The 14,640-nt window shown below is 38.6% G+C and overlaps 1 protein-coding gene across 1 annotated transcript; it reads left to right on the top strand.

Annotated features, from left to right (window-relative positions):
* The first annotated feature begins 493 nt into the window (after positions 1–493).
* On the top strand, positions 494–11,466 carry klhl20 (kelch-like family member 20). The gene is made up of 14 exons (XM_086094720.1): positions 494–614; positions 2,281–2,341; positions 2,717–2,974; positions 3,086–3,194; positions 3,318–3,524; positions 4,696–4,854; positions 4,948–5,042; positions 5,195–5,310; positions 5,893–6,076; positions 6,619–6,762; positions 6,845–6,978; positions 7,269–7,477; positions 7,741–7,847; positions 8,533–11,466. The coding sequence occupies exons 2-14, from the start codon at positions 2,319–2,321 to the stop codon at positions 8,615–8,617; spliced, it is 1,830 nt and encodes a 609-aa protein (XP_085950846.1). The 5' UTR covers positions 494–614; positions 2,281–2,318; the 3' UTR covers positions 8,618–11,466.
* Positions 11,467–14,640: the final 3,174 nt, after the last annotated feature.

Here is a 14,640-nt window from a genome sequence, read left to right as displayed (position 1 = left end):
GAACTTCCAAAGGAGCAAAAAAAAAAAATCTGTAGCCTATCCCAGAGTTGTGCTTGGTTTGTGCTCTGGCATGCACTGCCACCTGTGGGACCTTATGGAGTGTAGACAAATCATGTCCAATCAACTGAATTTACCACAGGTGGTCTGCAGGAATCTCTCAAGGTTGATTAGTGGAAACATGATGCACTTGAGCTCAATTTTGAGCTTCGTGAAAGGCAATAAGTACATGCGATGTCTCAGTCCTTTTTTTTATTTTTTAATGTATGTAAACATTTCAACTTTGTCATTATGGGATGTTTTATTAATGTTATATGTAGAATTTCTGAAATTACTTTTTTATTTTTTATTTTAAAGTCAACTTTTTTTTTTGCTTCATATTTAAATCAACCTAAGTACACGACCAAAATAACGAACTAGTCTGGCGCCTTTAACTCGATGACGTCATCTTGTCCCTTATTTTGAAAGCGCCTTGCCCGGAAGTGAAACTTGCCACTGATGCCAGACATGCGCACACCAGCGAGGAAGAAAGGCTGCGTAGACCATTAAACTTGTAAACATTAGCGTCCTGAGATGCCTATGTTTTGCTTCGTCTGATTTGGGCATGTAAATATAAGGTAACGGTCCTCTTAAACAAATACACTTTCTTTCAGCTATACAGTCAGCGTTTTTTTTGTTTGTTTTTTTAAATAAGAGCTCTGGTGATTTCGTGTTGGCTGTTCATGTTAGCATGGCATTCTCCATTCTGATGATAGCAGTTTCAGCTAATGCTACGAGTTCTCACATATCCTCTCCGTGAAAAATGGTATTCTTGTTAATACGTTTTATTATTCTTATATCGAATCACCTTTGTTTTTTTCTTTATTGCTTACAATAGTCGTAATGGGAAATCGTCTGTGGCTCCTGTCACTTGGCTACTGATAGCATGCAAGTTAACAGTAGTTGGGATTGTTTAGGAATTTGACTGGTCCATAATATCGATCTGAAACAAAATGCCCTGCTCAGAGACATAATCTGTCATTTGCCGAAGCTACAAACAGTTAACGGGAGACAAAACGACTCGCCTTTTCTGACTGTTTGATTTATGGACAGTTTCAGTTATTTTTAAAACGTACTACCTGCAAAATATTAGCGAACAATATACTGCATTCTGTGACAAATGACTAACGCTAGTACGTTCACTAACCAATGAAAAGTAATTCAGTAAGCCGACCTGGGGTCTTAAATTAGCCGTACCGCAGTAAGGTAAATTATGGGGGAATCTAAGTACTGCAGTAACTAAAGCTGCCACAAAAAACTCGATCAACATTCGGCATTTATTATCTTTACCAATTAAAAAAATAAAGATCTGTTTATTTTTTAAGTTGGCTAAGTATATAAGCCATATAATATGCATACATCTTCAAAGGTGTTGCCAACGTTTTGTTTTGTAGCTGCTATTGTCTTCTCAAGGCTGATGATTTGTTATACACACAGTGAGTGTGATCAGTGTCAATATATAATATATATTTGATTTAAGAAATTAAACCCTCTTGAGATTAAAGTTTATTTTCCCTGATACAATGGAGTAGTCAGGATATGGGGTGCAGAGACGGTCGCTCAGTAACCAGAAAGTTGACTGTTCGATTCCCGCTCTTCCAGAGTCATGTGTCGTTGTGTCTTTTGGGCAAGGCACTTCACACACATTGCCTCCAGTGCTACTCACACTGGTGTATGGAAGATGCGAATGTTTTGTGGTGGTCGGAGTGGCCGTAGGCGCACGCTGGCAGCCACGCTTCCGTCAGCCTGCCCCAGGGCAGTTGTGGCTACTTAAGTAGCTTACCACCACCACATTGTGAATGTGTGAATGCATGAATAATGTATCCATTCCATTGTAAAGCGCTATTTAAATCTGATTAAATTATTATATATTTTGAAACTTTGGGTGAAACAAATATAACCCATGATGTTTGTTACTATTGCAGGGTTCACAAATTCTGGTCCTCCAGGTCCGGAATCCTGCAGGTTTTAGATGTTTCCGCCTACCAAGTTACCAACACATCTGATACTAAAGGTCAGGATCGTTATCAGGCATGCTGATTATATGAATCAGGTGTGCTCGTGGGCGGAAACTTCTAAAACAAGCACAGCCTTCCTGCGAAAAAAATAGCACCTTTTGGCATGACATTTGTCATAGTTTGGCTCTTTGTATGTAGCATTGTTTTACGACAGATTACCGGAATTTGTTAAGAGGCAGGGAAGCACACCATCCTATATTCTGATATAGTTTCATTGTGTTTGCAGGTTTTTAAGGTGTGGTACCAAACACTGTTCTACCTTGCATGGACCCAAAGCTGATGCGCAGGTATTTTTGTAAATAATATATATTTGGGATGCAGGGCTGTGTCAATTATTTTAATAATCAATTATTCTGTTGTTTGTTTTTTCCAATTAATTGATTAATTGGATAAAAATAATTTTTTTTGATCAATTGATGATCATTGATTTCCAAAGTATAATTAGATGTTTGCAAATGTCTTATTTTGATTGAACAAAGATAATCAGTCTGCTTTCACGGAGCGTTAGAGAAATCTGAAAATATTACCCTTCAAGAGGCTGAAATTCCCCGGATTTGGACCATTTTCAACTATTTAGCAACATTTAAATGAGAGATTTCAGATCATGTGACACTAACAAGAGGAAACATAGTCAGTTGACTGACCACGTGGTTCATCTCTAGGGCCACCGGCGCACGTCAAGACACCACTGGAATGGACATCACCAGCCGCTGTACTCTGGGGGACCCTAACAAGCTTCCCGAAGGCGTCCCTCAGCCTGCGCGCATGCCGTACGTCTCGGATAAACACCCGCGGCAGACCCTGGAAGTGATAAACCTGTTGAGGAAGCATCGTGAGCTCTGTGATGTGGTACTTGTGGTGGGGGCCAAGAAAATTTATGCCCATCGCGTCATCCTTTCTGCTTGCAGCCCCTACTTCAGGTAAAAGGGCCATTTGGTTAACAGAGAAATTAGTTGATCGCCGTTCTGGTGCGCATTATGATGGTCAATGAATTTGATGCCAAGTAAAATGTTATTTGCCCTTCTTTTCAGGGCTATGTTTACTGGGGAGCTTGCTGAAAGTAGGCAGACAGAAGTGGTTATTCGAGACATTGATGAGAGAGCAATGGAACTATTGATCGACTTTGCCTACACTTCGCAGGTAACGTTTATATGACCGGTGTTCTGGTATTATTGGCTGTAAACTACTTTTAACTTATATATGTAAATCTGTGGCCCAAAAAAAATCCACCAGTTAAATGAGATGTGCTCCGTCCACTTGTAGGTGACTGTAGAGGAGGGGAATGTTCAGACTCTGCTTCCCGCGGCCTGTCTGCTCCAGCTTGCTGAGATCCAGGAGGCCTGCTGCGAGTTCCTCAAGAGGCAGCTGGATCCCTCCAACTGTCTGGGTATCAGGGCATTTGCAGACACTCACTCCTGCCGCGAGCTGCTTCGCATTGCAGACAAGTTCACTCAACACAATTTCCAAGAGGTGAGAATCAAATCATGTTGAACATTTTTCAATTCAATACATTTCCACGCACTCGGTAAGAACAAGGGCATTCAGAGAATGCAGACGTCACTCAGTGATCCAGCAGTTGTCATCTGCATCCCTTATTAATAAGCAACCGAATGTGACGATATTTATAATATATATAATAATAATAATAATAATAATAAATCATATGGGCATTTTTGATAGGGCCCGACTGATTAATTAATAGGCTGTTCAAATCGGCTGGTTATGGCTTGTCAAACATCAACCAAAATTTGGCCAATGTGTGATGATTTTTTTTTTTTAACATTCATTTACGCTAACCATTTACAACAGTTGTACACAAGTAACACTGGTCTCATTATTTATTACAGAGAAATCTATCATAACCTTGTGTCTACAAATGACATTTGTTGATATTGATAAGGTGGACCTGTCATTCAAAACAAAGTCAATCTTAAGTATTTTAATTAGTATATTTATCTTATTATTTTAATTAATACAAATGAAACAAATGTTCAAAATGTTTAGCTGTCAGCTGTTATTTCAATGTGTTACTGATGCTTACATTTTTTGTCTGGGTGCCGTTTCAGGAAACGGTATTGAGGTATTTTATGCAGGTATGAAAGTCAAAATTTTGGTTTATCGTGACAACACTAATATATGTATATACATGGCACCTGATAAAGTTTGTATTATCCACTGATCTATTGTTAGATATTGAAATATTTAAACAAGGTTTATTTTTGTTTGGCATGTTTCCTTAACACTGGATGTCATGCTAGAGAATTGTGGGTAGTGTGTGCCAAGGCGCTTGGAATTCCATGTATTTGGAATTTATGGCAATGACAAATCACTTAATCAGTAGGTTTATCGTGTGTCTGTTTCAAGCATTTTTTCCCTTTCTAATAGTTGGGATAAGCACACGTTAAAAAAAAAAAAAAAATCTTAAGATATTCGTTGAACTCTTTTTCTCTCGTTAGTGTTGGAATGGACTATTATTGACATACACATGTTGAACAATACTACTGCAAAAGTATCATTAAAATAAATGCAATACTAGTTGTAAATGTGGACCCACCTGCACTAGGCATTGGAATGACTTCATGCTACATAAAAAAGAAAAGACAAAAAATCATGTTTGTGCACTTTTTCGTTGTCTTGTCAGGTTATGGAAAGTGAGGAGTTCATGCTGCTACCTGCCAACCAGTTGATTGATATAATTTCCAGCGATGAACTTAATGTGCTAAGTGAGGAGCAAGTTTTTAATGCTGTGATGGCCTGGGTGAAGTATAGCATTCAGGACCGCAGACTGCAACTACCCCAGGTTCGTTTCTGGTTAGAAAAGCATGTCAACTGACGGCAGTTCTACCGGTGTAGTGGGATAAATTGACACAGATTGATTTTGCTTTCGTTTTAGGTTCTGCAACATGTCAGACTACCGCTCCTTAGCCCCAAGTTCCTGGTGGGCACTGTGGGGTCAGACCCTCTGATCAAGAGTGATGAAGAGTGCAGGTAATCCTTAGAATGGGTCGAACATGTAAAATTTGCATTTGGGCCCTTCTCATTCATCACATATTATTTCGCAACATCTCTCACAATATCAATTATATTTTTAATAGGTTTGTATTGTGTGTGTGCTATTAACTCTGTTCTGTGGCTGTTAGAGACCTGGTCGATGAGGCGAAGAACTACCTGCTGCTGCCACAAGAAAGGCCACTAATGCAGGGCCCAAGAACTCGGCCAAGGAAACCCATACGCTGTGGTGAAGTCCTATTTGCAGGTAAGTTTTTTTTTTTTTTTTTAAAGTGTTACAATGGAAACACCATTTTTAGATATCAATATTGACCGTTTTTACAGGTTGAACACAAACAAACAAACTTAAATCAGAAATACAGTCAAAGGAATAGTTAGTGTACAGTAATTTCTGGACTATAAGTCGCTACTTTTTTCACTTGCATTCAACCCTGCGGCTTATCCATTAGATCACGAAGGGGTGCACTATAAAGGAAGCGCAAGAGCGTCAGGCAGAGCAAAACAAGCCAAATGAGCACAAATACAGTAGGAGAGACAGAACGAGAGCGAGACAATTTGCGCCCTCGTTATGGAAAAGAAAGTAGCGGTAACATTAAAACACCTGCGGCTTATAGTCTGGTGCGGCTTATATGTGTAACAAACTCGCGTATTCCCCAAATTTAGCTAGCGTGGCTTATAGTCAGGTGTGCCTTGTCGTCCAGAAATTACTGTATATTTGTTTTAGCAATCTTCAAACTGCCTTGACATTCTGAGCTCTCAGGCTGTTCAGATCCTAAAATTGCCCCTGTTCTTGAAGATAGATATTGATTAGTCTTCTATTTTCCCATAGTTGGCGGTTGGTGCAGTGGGGATGCCATATCCAGCGTGGAACGTTACGATCCTCAGACCAATGAGTGGCGGATGGTTGCATCGATGAGTAAACGGCGTTGTGGAGTGGGTGTCAGTGTCCTGGATGATTTGCTCTATGCTGTAGGAGGGCATGACGGCTCCTCCTACCTCAACTCAGTAGAAAGGTGTGCAAAAATATGGCTTTTAATTGTTTCCATAGAGAGAGCAATGTTCCCAATGACATCACAAGTCTCAATTTTTATTTTGGTTGATATTTTCCTATGAAATATGTTTCATTGTATTACATTTTTCATATGTATTTGATAAGCAGTTCAGAAAAAATGGATTTTATTTTTTATAATTTTCTAAAATTCAGTGATTACCATACTTAGACAATCACTGAATGAACCCCTTATTTCATTAGGAAACTGGATAAAAAAAGTAATAGCTAAATTTGGAGTAACCCATTTTTTAGGGAAAAATGACTGCAGCAAATATGACTGTGCTTGCAATGTAATCTAAGCATTCAGTGGGGCAGATTAAAGAATGGAGCAAAACCATGTGGCCCACTGGCCATCCAGTACGTTGCTCACCCTTGCTTTCGAGAGAAAAATAGAAGAAAGGTGGTCCAATATTGCCAATGGATTATTATTATTTTTTCGTCTGCCCATGCTTGTTTTCAACTGTTTTCTGTGTGACTTTTCTTTGTCTGTTTTGGTTGTTCCAGATATGATCCAAAGACCAACCAATGGAGCAGCGATGTGGCACCCACTAGCACCTGTCGGACGAGTGTAGGCGTAGCTGTTCTTGGTGGTTATTTGTATGCCGTGGGAGGACAGGATGGTGTTTCCTGTCTCAACATTGTTGAAAGGTACCAATTGGAACCTGATGTTATTGTTCATTGGAATGCTTATTCAAATAATGGAGTCATTCACAACCCGCTTGCTGTGCAGGTATGACCCAAAGGAGAACAAATGGACTCGTGTGGCCTCCATGAGCACCAGGCGACTGGGTGTCGCCGTGGCTGTGCTAGGGGGGTTTCTGTATGCTGTGGGAGGGTCTGACGGGACATCTCCATTAAATACAGGTATTAAATGAACAATACGATGAGAACCTTTCCATTTCATTTCAGAAAATGCACCCACAGTAATGATAATGTCCAGACTGTTAGACCACGGATAAAAGTAATGTTACTTAAAAACAACCTGATTTAGTTATTAAGCAAATGTGACTTTTGTAAGTGTACTGTATTTATAGAACTATTAAGGAAGCATAATGTATGACATGTTGTTGTTATGCTGTATGAGTTGGGAACGTTTTTGTTTCTGCCTAGTTTAGGAATTAAAAACATTTTTTTTTACCTGTCTTCCTCCTCAGTGGAGCGTTACAATCCTCAGGAGAACCGATGGCACACAGTATCTCCAATGGGTACCCGGCGAAAGCACCTTGGCTGCGCAGTCTACCAAGACATGATTTATTCAGTTGGAGGCCGTGACGACACAACAGAGCTGAGCAGTGCGGAGCGTTACAATCCCAGGACCAACCAGTGGTCTCCTGTAGTCGCTATGACGTCCAGGCGGAGTGGGGTAGGCATCGCAGCCACGGTTATTACGGCGGACCCCGGCTATTCGCGGTAGATAGGGTGGTCGTCGAAAATCTGCATATAATTGACAGACACCCACTGAAATGCATTTGAAAGAATACAAAGTTAATCAAAATACTTCTTCAAAAACATTGATGAACATTCAATCTGCGTTCACCATGGAAAACGGGGGGGGGGGGGGGGGGGGGGAGAGAACAGCCCCAAAAATATTGAGGACACTTTTCATGATTTCTTCTTCCTCTTTAGGTGGGCCTAGCTGTGGTCAATGGTCAATTGATGGCAGTAGGAGGATTTGATGGGACGACGTACTTGAAAACTATAGAAGTTTATGACCCTGATGCCAACACATGGAGGTAGGCACCTCCTTGCTGCCCTGCGAATATTGACGTAACGGTCATTCAGACTTACAGACTGCCAAATTAGTTAAAATTTCATTCACAATACTTCCCCAAGTTGGAATTTTAAGATGGCCGCCTTCTGTGTAGTACGACGGTTTGCGGCAACTCATGCCAGGCAGCATTGAAGTCTGCTAACCCAAATCAAAGCAAAATTTCGTATCCTGTCTGACTCCTTTCATGACAAATCATATGTCATGTACGACATTACGTACTGTATGATACCTCCCTCCGAGTGATATAAATGACAACTTTTGCCAGTTCTAAGGGTTAACATTGATTTTGAAAATCAATTGGCCAAAGGCTGAACAATTTTTGAAAATTAATCTAATTGTGATTTTTAACCCCCTTCCGGTTTTGTATACATGAATGTTTTGGTTTTATAGGTTAGTCTTACATTCCAAAATGTGTGATGTCAATTTGAATTGCTCAGCCCTAATTGCGCCTCAAGTTCTGCTGTTCAATCGATGCTTTTTCGTTTCACTGTAGCCATCATATATCATGCATCCCCACTGAGTGTTTCTGTTCATTCATCTGATACAATTCAACACTGTAAAAAGGACTGATCATTTAAAATTGATACATGCTGCAGCCACCTTGCTCTCATTCGTTAACGTTTAACTTTATTTGACCTCTCCCACAGGTTGTATGGCGGAATGAATTACCGACGACTAGGTGGTGGAGTGGGCGTCATTAAAATGACTCACTGTGAATCCCACATATGGTAACGCTCCCCTCCCTCATCGACACACGTACACTTTGAAGTGGATGCCACCAACACTCACGCCTCCATAAAAGACTGTTACTTATGTGAGGACGAGAGAAATGTTTTTAGGCGAAGGACACTGAAAGCAGAACGCATTTCCTACTCTCCATCCCTCCTTCAAGGTCATTAATTTTTAAAACTCTTGTCTTTGGTGATTAAATGTTATCACCTCGTTGTGCATTGTGCACGGAGAGCCGCGCGTCTTGCGAGCATCACTGAACTTCCAGATTGGAGATTGAAGCAGTTGTAAAGTCCCTCCCTTGTGAAGTGACCTCATCGAGCTTTTTACCCTCTACACTTTTAGCTCCGAAACATGTGAGGTGCGCTTTAACTGAGGGGTGTGGAGGTTAAAAGCTCACCAGAAGGAAAATAAAACACCATACAACATAGCGCAAACAAGCAATCATTTTGTACACCTTCTTTGAGGTAGATGACGACGAATGCGAACCAGATACAGTCGACTTGCGTTTCTGCATAGCTTTTGGCTGTATGTATTTTAAACAAAGTCATCAAACTCAAATGGATACTTGGTGGAAAAAGGCAGTTTATCATCCCATTGCTTGCTCCTGTTAAATAGGCTGCATGCAATGCACGGGTCTAACATTGCGTTTTATTACCTACAGTGTTTGAAACGCTTCGTTTAGGCCTCTTCATCACGACTGCAATAAATACATGTTTAGACTCCAAAATCAACTGTTTCTAACGCTTGCTCGATACTCTGCTCTTGTTCTGAAACAACTCGTTTGCTTTAAGATGTTTTAATTTTTTTTTAATTTTTATAATAAACAATAATGTGCTCTATGCAGCCCCACTTGTCTCAACATGGTTTTGGGATTAATATTAAATGGGTGGTCCTGCTTGATTCATGTTTCACAAATGCAATATTAATCAGAACATTGCGTTTTGACTAGTGGGGGGCACATAGAACACATTATTATAAAGAAAATGTTTCCCCTTTTAGTCTGACTTACTCAATTTCTGTAAAGTAGACATGAACCACTGTTACATCCAGTTTGACTCCAATTTCCTTTTAACATTTTAACGGTTAAACATGGTTGCAGACCACATGAGTTCTTTCATCAACAAGAGGCGAGAAACTTTTCTCTTTGTGGTAATTACTAGCATCACTTGATGAGTAGTAAATAATGACTGCCATTGATTAAATTTAATAGAGCCTTAAGGGATTTTACAGTACTGGCTGAAATATACTCAATGTAGGATATTTGCGCACAAAGAGTATATATATAAAAAGGAGATTTTTGTTTTTAAGGGACCACACGGTCCTAAATGTAGAGTTAATTAATATATTGGTTATGCATCATTTTCAGAAGCAGAATAATATTAAGTTCATCTAAAGAGTATTGCAGGCTACACATTGAATGTTTTAATCAAAATCAACCACAAAGTCAGATGGTGGCAATAAAAGCAGAACCCGTTTAATGGATGCAACATCGTTTGGTTAAGAAATTGTGTTACCGGGTCACTGGATATTTTTTAGAATAACCTCCCAAATGAACAATATTCAGCTATATGTATTTTCATGAAAAATTTAAATAACATACCAATTACTTTTTAATTGGCTTGCTGACAGTTGAACCTAAACTAATCTGAATATCAGCTTTCAGCCCTTTGCTTGAGCAAGTTGTTGTGCTTTAGGTCACATTACTTCCGTTCAGAAGGGGATTTGTGTGCAGCAATGTGGTGCAGTAGTGCCACCTGCTGGAATCCGTGGAATAGTGCATTTGTTCCTAATAGTTGACCTCGTGTGAAAACAGTTTTGTTTTTTGTTTTTTACAGAAGCTTGGATACTCTGAATGTGTTGCAGTACAACTGGAAGTGTGTTTTAGATTTTAACTTTTATTTTCTTATAACTATATTATGTTGAACTTTCCAAAACTGCATTTAAAAAATAAAATAAAATCCAAAGTAACCACCAGTTGTTTTAGAAGCAGACATTTAGACTGTTTAATGCAATGGTGCTCTACAAAAGTGGGCTTGTTTTCTAGGTGCAACACTTTGTGTGTGTGTGCGCGTGTGCGTGAGAAACCAATCGCAGAGCTCATAACGGTAAGTAAATGTTAAAGGCAGCTGAGCTCTGATTTCATAATTTCATGAAGGAACAGCACTCTAGGAAACATGTTTTCCCCCGATCTGTCAAGTTCTACAAAGTAGATATGCAAGTCTTAATGTCTAAGAGGCAAATACATCGTTCACAAAATTCAACCATTTCATGGTTGTTGTTTAGTTTTTGTTTTTAAACCTGCACAATCAAGGCCAGTTTTAGGAAACAAAAGTGAAATCGTCTCGCTGAGGAAAATGTTTCTCTCAACTGTCCGATTATGTTATGCATTCAAGAATGTTACTTTCACTGCCATGATGTAATGTAACAGCCCTTTTTTGTGACAGTGCATTTATCTTTTTTATGTTAAACAACAAAACTGATATTAACACTTGAGTAGAGATGCTCATAAGGGAAAACTATGAATAATTTGAGTACATCTTCTCTATTTTAATGTTGTTAAGGGGGGCGGGGCAAAGTACATGCACTTTCCCCTTCCTTAAAAAGCATCCATTTGAACAATTTCTTCACCAGTTTTACACCGTTTTTAAACATCTCTGACAGAGACTGTGCTGTCTGTAACTCGAGAGGAGTTTCCCAGGAATTCTTGTGTTCTTTGGAGTGACCTATGTAAAGTATGATCTATTCTACATGGATCCAAACACAATCCTGACACAGATTAATTTTTAAGCTATTGTCTGAACATCAAAAATGTTCTCATGAAAGGAATAAAATGTGTTTTAGTGAAAATAGTACTTTGTTTTGTGTTTTTATTTATTTAAATATCCTATTAAATTATGCAGTCTGTGTCTCCTATTCTGTTTGGCTTTTAAAGTTTACTGTTCACTAAGGATGTAAAACACCACAATACGATACGATAAATATCTCAAATAACCCTTAATAGTGAGGCACTTACTTGCTATTGCAAGCACACATTGAGTTCTTCCACATATTAATTCTGTTCACAAGCAAATTACGTTCCCCTTCATCTGACCATTAGTGTGGATTTTAAACCTAGAAGGGCCAAAACATGCCCTGTGAAAATTTAACTGCACAAAAAAACTAGCCACCAGAGGGTGCTAGAACTGCACAAATGGAAATCAACCTGACTCTTTTTAACAGATGTGCTGCTTTTAATATCGTGACATGACGATATTTTGGCAAATTTAATATCACTATATTGCCGTAACTTACTGTTCAAATGGCTTCTGTATTGTTGTAATGAGTGGAATTATTTTTCTGAACTCTAAAAAACCTTGGTATGCTGAGAAGGGTCAATGTGATTGCTGTGAAAAGGTATTTTACCCTCTTCCCACTCATTTTTTTTGGCATAATTTTCCCACTGTTTAAGATCATCAAACCAAGGTTTCAGACAAAGATAACCCAAATAAACATAAAATGCAATATACATTCTGATTTTTTTCAAAAGGGGAAACTATTTAAAAGGCTACCTGCTAGCTTTTACTCAAGCATGAATGAATGAATTCCCCTTTCTCCTATTAAATTGTTTAATTTTAGTTGACTTTTGACTTTTAACTCCAAATCAATTGTAATAATTTGTTTGCATAAAATTATATTGAAGATTAATTTTCACTTTATTTTTGGCCACTGAGTGTGCCCTTAGCAACTGCCTAAATTTTGTTAAAGCGCTGAACCCAACCGTTCTCCCCGCAAGGTGAGCACATCAAGCACATTTTTACTAATTTCCCCATGTTTCTCTGTTCATACTGTCACAGGAACATGGCAAATGTAATGTTCCACTGCATATCCACCTCCTGGATATTTCATCTGAGGTTTGCTTGAATGGCACTCATTTTTTCCTTATTGATGCCGGAGTTAAAATGGCCCACAATTTTGAGAGGCCTGGTGCGCATCATTTGTTTCCAAGTCTCGGATTTGAGCAATGGACTTCTTCACCACCAGATTTAGCCTGTGTGCAAAGTATGTGTGGAGTCCAGCATGTTTTAGATGTTTTCCTCCAACACAGCTGATTCAAATGATCCGCTCATCAGCAATCCCTGCAGAAGCCTGAGAATGATCCTGATCATTTGAATCAGCTGTGTTGGAGGAGTTGACCACCACTTGGTAAATGCTGAACTGAAAAACATACAGAAAGGTTAGCAACAGACCAAGGGGTAGTCAGCGGTGGCCAATGTTTTTGGTCTTACATCCCATAGAGGGACGATATGGAGGGACACGCAAGTCCCCTCGTGTATTTACAAATCGCTGGCAGCATTTGTCAATATCATCATGAGTGTAGCTAAAGTCACGTGTAAGGGCAGATCACATGTTTACAGATCAATGTACACAAATTAATTTCACAGATTTGTGAATCCATTTACATTAGGGCTTATGAAAATTAATGCAATTAACGTTAGTTATCCCACAGCCAAGCCATTTGGCTTTTCTACATACCCAAAGGGCATCCTCGTGTCTGGATTAGTCTCACTATTTATTTGCAAATTAGGCAACAACTGTCTCCAAGTGTCTTAGTTTTGGATTAACATCCAAACAGGTGTGATCAGCTCAAACTCAATAATTGATCCTTGCCTTATGGATGCTAATGACGCCTGTGGGTTAATTTAGTCAGGTTCCATGAATGTCAAGTGAAATCTGCGCAAGCATGTGAAATTTGGCCCATTGAGTGACCCGTAGGCTGCAGTGACTTCCTACCTGCGCCACATGGACGCCAGTGCAACACAGGAGCAAGGCAAGCTTACTTGGACCTTTGAACGGCAAGTTTATTCGTAATAAGAACAAAGACAGGCCTATTAACAAGAATACAGTCATTTGTACCTTGTCGTGTAAAAAATCTTTTTTTGTAATGTCCTAAAATTCTAATTCTTTATTTGGGGACCTTTAACAGATATGAGATAAAAATCGATGAATTCGATTAATTAAATACAAATGTAATTAATTAAATAAATTGGTTGTTTTTTTTAAATTGCCTGACAGCCCTAGTTTACTTATATTTGTGACTCTGGTTGCATGTTTGTGACTCTGGTTATGCATTTGCCAATAGTTTTGCTACAATACAGGCCCCAAATTGGACATCCTTACAAGAGATAAGATAGTCGGGAACGGGCAAACTAAGCCAATTTTTGGGGTCCAAGATTTGGCTCGTCACCTAAACAGTTTCTATGGAGGACCAAAACTGCCCAAATTAAAAATAGATAAATGACTAAATAAATAAATATTTAAAAACATTTATTTTTATATTTATTTTTATTTTTTTAATCTTTTTAATTTTAATTTTTTTTTATTTTTACTTTTATCTATTTATTTATTTAGGGATATATATATTATATTTTAATTTTCATTTATATGTATTTTTTTGTATTTATTTTTTTTTATTAGATTTTTTAATATTCATTTTTATGTTCACTTTTATTTATTTAGTTATTTATTTTTTAATTTTGGCAGTTTTGGTCCTCCATAGGTCTCTGGTTGGCGGCCATCATCAACACCATCAATGATTTTGTTTATTTCCCCACGTTGTATGACAGTCAGCATTTATTTTGAACGCCTCAATCTGTTTGATAAATCTAATCGCTTCTCGTCGTTTTATGGATGCTCTGTTACTGGTTGGCCCTGCTGTACTCTACATGATCGATAGGTTCAGTATATAGGCAAGCTACAAATAATCATTTAAAGGCAGCCACAGACCGCATATGAACAATTCGGTTGCCTGATGCAGTTCGTGTGCTTCTGCAACTTGTTTTCATTAAGTCACAGCAAGTGCTGGAGTCGGGTATAAAAATATGAAACCAAAATAAAATTAGCCTATATTTCAATGTTGACCTTAAATATGTTTTTCCCTCTAATGACTACCCCCTATTACATGGGTGTTTAAACATTTTCATTTTGTTTTTACTATACAGTAGAGGATGCAAAGATTTGCTTTTGCTTTGCATTTTTCATCTGAA

This window comes from Leptonotus elevatus, chromosome 1 (assembly GCF_054856555.1).
Source record: "Leptonotus elevatus isolate MCC_2025b chromosome 1, RoL_Lele_1.0, whole genome shotgun sequence".
NCBI classification, from domain to species: domain Eukaryota; kingdom Metazoa; phylum Chordata; class Actinopteri; order Syngnathiformes; family Syngnathidae; genus Leptonotus; species Leptonotus elevatus.
Note: the sequence above shows the minus strand (reverse complement) of the source record. Positions and strands in the feature narration are given on the sequence as shown.